At 33.4% G+C, this 10038-nt stretch overlaps 1 protein-coding gene across 1 annotated transcript; it reads left to right on the forward strand.

Moving 5' to 3' along the window:
- The first annotated feature begins 2186 nt into the window (after positions 1–2186).
- LOC129233463 (uncharacterized) lies at positions 2187–5701 on the forward strand. Its single transcript, XM_054867487.1, has one exon. It carries the CDS (start codon positions 2187–2189, stop codon positions 3072–3074), a length of 888 nt encoding a protein of 295 aa, XP_054723462.1. The 3' UTR covers positions 3075–5701.
- Positions 5702–10038: the final 4337 nt, after the last annotated feature.

Genomic DNA, 10038 nt, shown 5'->3' on the forward strand with positions numbered 1-10038 from the left:
ATCACAAACATGTCTTACCAAAATGATTCTCACCATGCTTAGGAACTTAAATGTAGTTTTTATGATTTTTATCACATACAATAGAAGAAATAAAATCAAAAAACATTTTTTATAAAAAAAAATTCTTAATGAAAGCTCACATATTTTTTCTACAAATATTACTTATGTATGTTTTAAATGTGACTACTAACTTTAAACAATAGTTTGTTTTCTACTAGCATTCTAAAATTCACCTATATCAACTTATAGATAAATGTTCTTCCGTGACCGTGTTTTTTGTCCTTCCGTTACTGTTAAAAGCCATATAAAGTAAATATCTATTAAAATTATAACTATGCTTCATTGACAAGGAACATAATTCTGCTTTACAAGACCCAGCAGGTTCTTGGTGAACTAATTGAGATGCAGTGTTTTGGTAACGGAAGGACATCGAATTATCACCTTAAAAATGGACCTACTTTTTGATGGTTGAAAAACAAAAAATTTTTTAAATTATTTAATAATGAGTTTAACCAGACATTCAAAAGATAAATGTTAACCTAAATATTTTATTCTGATAATAATTGTATTGAAATTACAATATGTAACAAAAAAAAGAGATTTTTTTGCTCCGCAAAAACACAAAGAGAAAACTTGATTTTCTGAAAGTCAGCGAACTATGTGGGGAAAAACAGGTTAAGATTCAAGAAATTCATTTATTTCTGAAGAGACTGGTATATATGGCAAGTGACAGAATATTGATTTTTAAAATTCAACTGTTATGTCTGCTTTTTCCTGGAATTCATCTCATACAAAAATGAAAAAACGTTGTAAAATGTATTTCCTTTAATTCGTGTCATCTTAGAAATTTCAACCTCTTTATTAATGCACGAAGAGTGCATGATTACCTCAAACGAGAGGGCCTCAGAGGACCTCTTGAAGAGACACCTCAAACTTAAAGCATGAAGAGAGGAATTATGTTTACCTAACTTAAAAGAATGAGATGATATGTCTCGTGGGCTAAAATATTTGTCAAATGGCAATAGTTGTAAAATGCTGTTAACATTCGGTCAAAGTTACATAGAGATATTGAAAACCTGTTGTAAAATATAAATGCAGAATTCTCATGTATACAATTAAACCCAAACGTAACCCATGCTGAACGGTATAAAATACCATTATATGTGTCATACTTTTCCACTAAACCGCGAATTTTTATTATCTGTGCTATCGGATTGGTAATTTTAAAACTGACATTTGGGTGTAAGATAGTTCATGTTCTTGTCATTTATCACTCGCAAGTATGTTTGTAGTTATATTAAGTGTGAGCGTTTTTTCACTCAGGAAATTATTTTTTGCCTTTCTGACCAATAGTTATCTTTGGAATCTTAAAGCTAGCTTAAAGACTAGAAGAAAATCAGAGATAGGTGGAGAATGCAATGTAGATGGGCTGTACAATTTAGGTCTAATAAATGAAATTTGTCCTTAAAAATTATAACAACCGATCAAAATAAGATTTTTAACAAATTGTACAATATTTGTTCAATAAATAAATAAAGAAGGAAATAAAATAAAGAAAGAGAGAGAGAGAAGGGATCTCTTCTCTCAAACGGAAGCTTGAGCAATTAACAGAACATTTCTCAATTCCATTTTCCATTCCTTCAAGTGGCAAACGAAATGATACCTAGAGGTGATTATTGCTCAGTTGCAGTTTCTAATGTCAACTGTTTTTTTTCGAACTCCCATCTTCCTCGTCTAAGTCTGCATTTTCTTGGTAAACATGCCCTATGTCTTACTTTAATGAATAAATATTGCTTCGTCAAATAACAAACGAGTAAGTCGAAATATTATAATTAGTAACATACTTGAAGTTCCAAACTTAATCCCAAGTTGAAATATTTAATGACGTACATTGGGAACAATGGTTACATTTTAAGAGGTTAAGGTATAACTGTATGAAATTTGAAAGAAGTTTATTCCCTAAAAAGGTTAATTTAAAAATTATTTCAAATAATGTTGTGTCTTAAGGATACCTTAATACAAATATTCTTCATACCTAATCCTCAACAAAAACTGCATCAACAATACTCTGCAAGCTTTACTGTTAGCATGTGCAATCACGTGACGAAATTTTAATTTTTTAAGTAAACTAATTTTGTTTTCGAAAATTTCAAATTAATAATCATTTACTCTCTCCCAGGTAGGACATGGAGGAGGTCTACGTCATCAAACTACGTGGAGTACCTTCAACGTCGACATCAGAGTCATCTAGTTCAACAACAGATCCAAATGACCTGATCAGAAGCTCCATCCTGGGCCTCGGCGTCCTCCACATTGTGTTTGGTGTCCTGGTGCTGACTTTCGGAAGTCTTCGAACAGCAGTGGAACACGAACCCAATGCCACCTTAATGGGCATTCTCTTCGGCCCCGTGTTCGTTGCCTGTGGTATCTGCGGTTTCATATCTTGGAAGAGACCTTACCGCAAGCTCAAAATCCGGGCCTTTTTTGGACTCGCCTTCCTTTCCATGATGGGATCTGTGTCGTACATAGGCCTGTGTCTTCTAGGGGTCGTGCAATACCATGGCATTCCAAGAGAATTCGGCGACAGTCCCCATGTCACTGCGAATGCACTCTTGGCCACGATGGGGGAATTTATCGTGTCTCTGTTGTCGATATTAACTTCTGGAGGGGCTCTTTGGAAGAGATGGGGTTTCTTCAGGCCCTCTGTAAATCATCAGAGGCAGAAAGTCATCGTCAAGACTGACATTGTAGGGGGTGTGACGTCTCCTGAGAAAGGGGACACGATAGGGTCCCCGCATCCGGGCGCGGGATACGTGGACGAGGTAATTCGCCACGTCAGTCCTCATTGTGTCATTTCCTTACGTGCCACAGACGAGCAGAAGGAAGTCATCAGGCGAGTTCAGGAGTACCTGCACTCGCAAGATGAGCTTAGTTTCTCCTTTTCTGATCCTAGCTCTATACAGGAGGAACAAGATTTAGGGTTGGATTCTCAGAGCTGGAAAAATGAAGTTCTAGTCCCAGGACAAAAAATGTTACAGAGTGAGAACGAAGATGTTGAAATAAGTAACCAATGAAAAAGCAAAAGGTAGAATTAAAGCAGTGAAAAGCAAAAAGGATGCAATTGCCAAAAGTAAAAATTTGGAGAAAACCAGTACAAATGGCAGGCGAGCCTCTCCTCTCTCTAAGGGCAAGAGATAGTATTAGTAGTCCTGGTAGGTGCTGCTATGCAGCATGATTTAGGGAAAAAATCAAGAAAGCCTACCTAGGACCGGAATTTAACGAAGGCGGTTTTCTCAAAACTTGAAAAAGTTCACTTACATCCCTTACACTGCTGCCTCAATTATTTTAAGAAGCAGTTGGAATTTTGAGCTTTGGGGCTTTTTTCCTCATATATTACTGCAGTGAAATGAAAAATGAATGTCTTTCAGCTACTTTTACTTTTTCTGAATTTTATTTAAATTATGTCAAAAAATAAACCTACGTTCCTGAGAATAAATGAACATAATATTTCTGATTTTTATAGTCAGAAGTTAAAATACCACCTACTGAAAGTTTTATAGTAAATCTCCCTCGTCAAAAATCTTTTTGGTAGGTTTATTTTCATTTTCGTTTTATCTTTCATGTTTTATGTAGAAAATTTAAAATTCAGGAGATTTTATTTGGGTTTATATTTTTTAAACATCTACTCTAGTACAAAAGCCAGGTCGAAAAATGGGAGGGGGGGGTGGCATTTGACCCACCGAGAATCTTATTGTAAACCATAATGTAGCTCATAAAAAAGAGTTCACAAGCACCACGCCGTATATTTTGGGTGGTACATGAGACTTTACCAGTAACAGAAAGAAACACATCGGGAAAGGGTATTTTAAAATAAAAACATTTTGTACGGCATATAGTTAGTTTTGTGGATGATCAATTAAAAGCCATTTTTATTTTTTTTGCCGTACAAAAAAAAAAGAGCCAGGCAGGGCCGCGCCGTCCTAATGTGCAAGGTCGTGCGACGCACGGCGGCGCCAGAGTCAAAAAGGCGCCGAGCTCTACCAATAAAAAATGTTTCAAATCGGGGGGAAAATCTCCAACCAAAAAAAATAAAATTGAACTTTTCATTATAATCTATAAAAGTAGCGGTGAAATTATACTGGTCATTAAAACAAGCAATCCTCCTTGCTGCCTATCAAAAGGAAAAATTATTGCTTTGTTGTTTGCGACAAATCCCCTACGTTTACGACAAATTTCGTGATTTTTTTTTTTTTTTAAATCTGGTTTCAATTTGACCATTGTTGGTGATATTTAGAGAGTAAACTATTGCAGCACATTAAAATTACCAATAATGGGAAAATGACATTAAATTGGAGTAAGAGGAAGTCATGTGAGGCACACATCAACTCGTTTTAATAATGTTATCATAGACTATAATTTTTAGATGGCATTATTTTTAAAATTTATTTTGAATATTTAAGAACATTTCTCAACTAATGCCGTACATTTTCAAATGACCTGCAAACCTCGTTCTAAAAAGAGGGGTTGCCCCCCCCCCCCATATATACCAATAAATTGGTACGGCATTGAAAAAAAATGAAATTATGTATAAAAAAGTAAATATGCAAATGCCGTACATGGTAAAATCACTGAAAAAGTCCGTAAAATAATTCAAAAAGCAAAAATTCTGGGTTTTCTAGATTTTTTTTTTTTTTTTTGTACGGCAATAAATTAAACATGACTTTGAATTGATTACTTTTAAAATTACCTATATGGCGTACAAAATTTTTTTTATCCTAAAATACCCTCTCCCGATGCGTAACTTCCTGCTACCAGTGTAGTCGCATGTACCACCCAAAATGTACGGCGTGGTGCTTGAACTCTTTTTTACGAGCTATACTATGGCTTATAATAAGATTCCCGATGGGTCAAATGACCACCCCATTGTTCGACCGGACTTGCGTACTACTCGTTTTAAAACAGAAAATTGGGATCTGAACATAAATTGAATTCTGAAGTATGTTAAGAATTTTTTTAAAAAAATATTTTAAAATTAATAATGAATGAATTTTTATTGTAAGGCATCATTGCCTTTTTATTTTGTAATTTCAGAACAATTTTGAAATAATATATAATTTTATATTAACAGGCTTCCCTTTTTTTACTTCATAGTTCCTCATCTTTAGTAAAACGTATGTTTATGTTAGAGTGATTTTACAAAAATGAGCTTTGATTTTTTCGTTGTGGTTCCTGGCTTGTTTGAATGATTGAAAATTGCTTCCTTTTTGTTATAAGAAACGAAGACCAAAAAAGTGGTAATGAAACAAGTGATTTTTTGTTAAAAGCAATAGTATTTCATCCTTCAAGATTCAAATGTGCAAATTTCTACGAAAGTTGTGCTAAATAACATCACTGTTCTCTTTGTAAATGCCAAATGAATTGTAAAAATCATATCAAAAGGAAAACACTCAACGATATCGTGTTCTGTTAGTTCATAAACTACAACGAAGTGCAACTTGGTTATTCTATGTTACTTAATCTATTTCGTGATTTGCCAAAAGTGGTTGCAAATTTGGTTTGTAACAAGTTTTGCTGCCAAAAAATAAGTTTAAAAATTTCATACTGCAAGCCAAAAGGAACTGAACATTTGAACTGAAGTTTTGTATGAAACACGCTTTACAGAGAACTGTATTTTTGTGTAATAATTTTCAATGTTTGTAACGTGAAATTATAAAGTTTTTTATATTGGTAATTGAGTTCCCCGTTTCTTTGTAGCTTGCTTAATTTTATGTCTTTTACCATCTGTCTGATAGTGTTATATTTCATGTCAAAACATTCAACTTGACCATCTCAGATTTTCATGAAGTATTCAGAAATTTTACTCTTCGATATCTTAAATTCACATATAATTTCTAAAAAACATATCATTCATAATTGATGAGTAATTAGTCGACCCGTGCGGAACTCCGCACTATATTTCGAATCGTTTCATAAGGCATTTCGCACTTTAAAAATTTCAAAGAAAGAATATTATGAAGAAAAACCGAAAAAGTAAACGGAAAAAAGTAAGCGCACAAGAGAAGGCACGTAATTTGAAGACATCAGTAACAAAACCTCGTTAAATACAAAGTTATGATAATTTGCTCATCGCTCCCCTTTTGGTTGTACGTATTTTCAATGAAAATATAAATATCATTAAAAGTGTGGCTGAGTGACACGTGAAAAATCAGTAATTTTGCATGTGAAAAAACTGGTTGTGGCAAATACAGTCCTGCCCATGTGTGCATCTGACGGAAAAAAAAGAAACATTAAAGAGATATTTAGTGGCATGGATTCGAACTCGCGCCATTCTAATTACAGTACGACGCTCCAACAAACCTAGCAACTGCGCCTTCCTTTTCGAATGCTATTCATTAAAGGAATGCGTAATAAAACACAGTAAAAAATCTTTTTTCCGAAAAAAATATAATAAGATCATGCGTCTATGTTTTGTCATTAGCCAGCATGATACGATTTAAAATTATTTATAAAACATGGAATTTGATTAAAGAATGAGGAAGATCTCACGTAGCGATTGAAACTAACATTCTAGAGAAGTAATAAATTCGATTGAAAAAAATAAGTGTTTTTATTTTTGAATATTCAACAATTTCCCATAGCAGGCTTCTTTAACCTGTACGGCTTAAATGCCCGCACTTGTTTTTCTTTTAATCGAACACTTAAAATTCAAAACCAAAACCAGTTGAACTGAGTCCGTTTTTTAAGTGTAATTTTTCGAACGTAGACAAAATGTTTTTTTTTTTTTTTTCAGCCCAAAACAGAGGAGTAGAAAATGATTTCTTACTAATGAAGTTGATAATAATTTTAATGTTTTATATCGTATTCGAATAAATAAAGATTTACTGGGTGAAACTCGTAGTTTTAATTTGGCGTAGTATTTTTTCATTTGTACAAAAGTTCGAACACTGCTCTTAGAAAAAACTACATTTCAGCATGCAATGAAAATATTTTTCCGCACAAAAAGGATTCCCTTGAGGTATATCTAAAACTTTTTTTTTATGCTTACATTACGCTCAGTGGTCTGGACGGAGTCAAAGCTTTGAAAAAAAAAGGGAAGAACACCTTTCGATTGGCAGTGAACGTATCTGAATGATAACTGTAGCCTGCATAAAGGAGTCGAAACACCAAATAGCATTCCCACTGCATTTAATTTATTACGTGTGTTATCTGTTGTATGTTATGAGTACATGTAATGCGTAATAGCAAAGTAAATCTGCTCTTATGTCGGACAGCCCGAACTGGCCCGAAGTTCAGACAGTTTATAGCCGAACGCTCTGCCAAAAAAAAAAAAAAAAAAAACCCTCAGGTTAATTTTAAATTTTTTTTTCTTGCCGTGAAGTGTTTATTTTTGAAAATTTTTACTATTTGTTGTCGCAGGCTGATTGAACCGTTATAGCTTAGATGGCAGCACGTGTTCATCATTTAACAGCATGGTTAAAATACAAAATAATTTGAAATAAGTTCTTTTTTAAGCGTAGCTTTTCAAATATAGTAAAGATGTGATACGCTATTTTTTTTTTTTTTTTTTTTTTTTGCAAAAAGAAGAAAAATATATATATTTCCCTTTAAAATGAGGTAGTAATTTTTTTATTTGTACAAAGAGTCAAAAACTCATTTGAAGAATTTATATTTCAACATACGATTTATTATATTTTACTGAACAAAAAACAATTCCATTGTAGTCTGAAATCTTAATCCTGATACATATATTTTCGCTAACATTATGCTTTAATAACTTACAATTAAGTGTCAATTTAGCTCCGTGTTGCATCAAGTTTTCATAACAGCTAGGAGCGTTTCTATCTCATGTATTCCCTCATATTTGTTATTCATTGTTCATGTAATGCGCGATATTTCTCTAACTTTTTTGATGCAGATTGTCCGGACGTGGGCCCGAACACGCATTCTCCTGGTTACGAAGAGAACGCTCTGCCGATCAAGCTATTCAGCTCTGTCGGTCATAGCGCAAATTAAAGTTATAAGTTTAACCGAAAACCTCATTTTGGTTCTTTAAAACAGGTTTTTCGGGTGAAAAAAACAGTTTTTAGACCGTCTGTCTATTTTTCGTCAGTAGCCAGCACCATAAGCTTTAAAATAAGGCGTAAATCAAAGAAATCGATCAAGAATTGAAGAAAATCTGGCGTCGAAACCAAAAACAGGCTACAGAAATAATATATAAGGATAAGATATTGAAGAAACTTTTTTTTATTCTTGAAAATTTTTACAATTTGTTACCGCAGGCTGCTTGAACCGTTATGACTTAGATGGCAGCACGTGTTCGTCAGTTAACAGCACGGTTAAAATACAAAATAAACTATGCTCTTTTTTAAGCGTAGCTTTTCGAATGTAATAAAAATGTGATACGCTATTTGTTTTTTTGTTTTTTTTTTTTTTACAAAAGAAGAAAAAATATATATTTTACCCTTCAAATTGAGGTAGTAATTTTTTCATTTGTACAAAGAGTCAAAAACTCTTTAGAAGAATATATATTTCAATATACGATTTATTATTTTTTTCTGAACAAAAAACAATTCTATTGTAGTCTGAAATCTTAACCTGTTACTTATATTTTCGCTTACATTATGCTTTAATTTTCTTACCAGAGCCAAAGCTTAAAAAATAAAAAAAATAAACGTACAATTCAGAAGTAATTTAACACAAAGACATTTCAAGTTTTCATATCAGCAAGGAGCGTTTCCTTCTCATTTATTCTATTCTTTCATAGTCGTTATTCACTTACTTAAATGTTCATGTGATGTGCGATATTTCTCTAATTTTTTTTGTTACAGATTGTCCGGACGTGGGCCGAACACGCATTCTCCTCGTTACGAAGAGAACGCTCTGCCGATCAAGCTATTCAGCTCTGTCGGTCATAGCGCAAATTAAAGTTATAAGTTTAACCGAAAACCTCATTCTGGTTCTTTAAAACAGGTTTTTCGGCTGAAAAAAACAGTTTTTAGACCGTGGGTCTATTTTTCGTCAGTAGCAAACACCATAAGCTTTAAAATAAGGCGTAAATCAAAGAAATCGATCAAGAATTGAGGAAAATCTGGCGTAGAAACCAAAAACAGGCTACAGAAATAATATATAAAGATTAGTTTTTGAAATTCTTTAAAAAGCACTTAAAAAAAAACTTGCCAGCAATGCTTTAAAATGTAATAATTCAAGTTCTATGGGAGCTACATAGTTGTATATTAGCTCATTTTAAAGACCAATTATCATACATACATTCTAATTTAACACTGCCGTGAGCATTTAAACGGTAATACCTGCAGAAAGGAGTTTTGGGGAAATTTGAAAAAACTCGTTTTAGATTCACTACTAGCAAGAGATCATTCATTATGTACTGGTGACTTTGGCAATCCCCCCCCCCCATGTACAGATAAGTAAGATTTTTCAGCCCCCCCCCCCCCCTCTATCTTACGTAAGATTACATTTCTTTTTTCAAAATTATAAGATAACGAACCTTACATCACTGGAATTGTTATTAAATTCCCTTTTAAAATTGTTTCAAAAAACCTTTTTGTGTAAAGAAATATTTACTAAAGGAATCTAGATTGAATGTATTCCACAAATATTTTTTGTATATGATGCGATACTTATTAAAAATAAGACACGCCATACGCTGTGCGATTCTTTCATTGTATTTTACACTATTCATTCTTTGAAAAATAAGTTTTAAAAACAGCTCATCCTAATACGCTTTTTACTTCCTTTTACAAAAAAGGAAGGATTGTATTCGCGAAAAAATTTTCAATCAAAAATCGGCCTTAATTTCTGTTTTGCTCACCCCCAAATGAATGTTGGGGTTTTTTTCGATCGACCACACGCGGATATATGCCTAGGAACGTACAGACACCCGAAATATCCATTTTGACGATCCCCGAGTTAATTACAACGAGTTTTCTCGTGACGTCTGTATGTACGTATGTATGTGCGTATGTATCTCGCATAACTCAGAAACGGTATGTCCTAGACAGTTTAAATTTGGTACGTGGA

The sequence above is a fragment of the Uloborus diversus genome, unplaced genomic scaffold, assembly GCF_026930045.1.
Source record: "Uloborus diversus isolate 005 unplaced genomic scaffold, Udiv.v.3.1 scaffold_435, whole genome shotgun sequence".
In the NCBI taxonomy this organism is placed as follows: domain Eukaryota; kingdom Metazoa; phylum Arthropoda; class Arachnida; order Araneae; family Uloboridae; genus Uloborus; species Uloborus diversus.

Bases quoted from the DNA above. Each gene is read 5' to 3' on its own strand.
- LOC129233463 (XM_054867487.1), top strand. From the start codon at position 2,187: ATGGAGGAGGTCTACGTCATCAAACTACGTGGAGTACCTTCAACGTCG.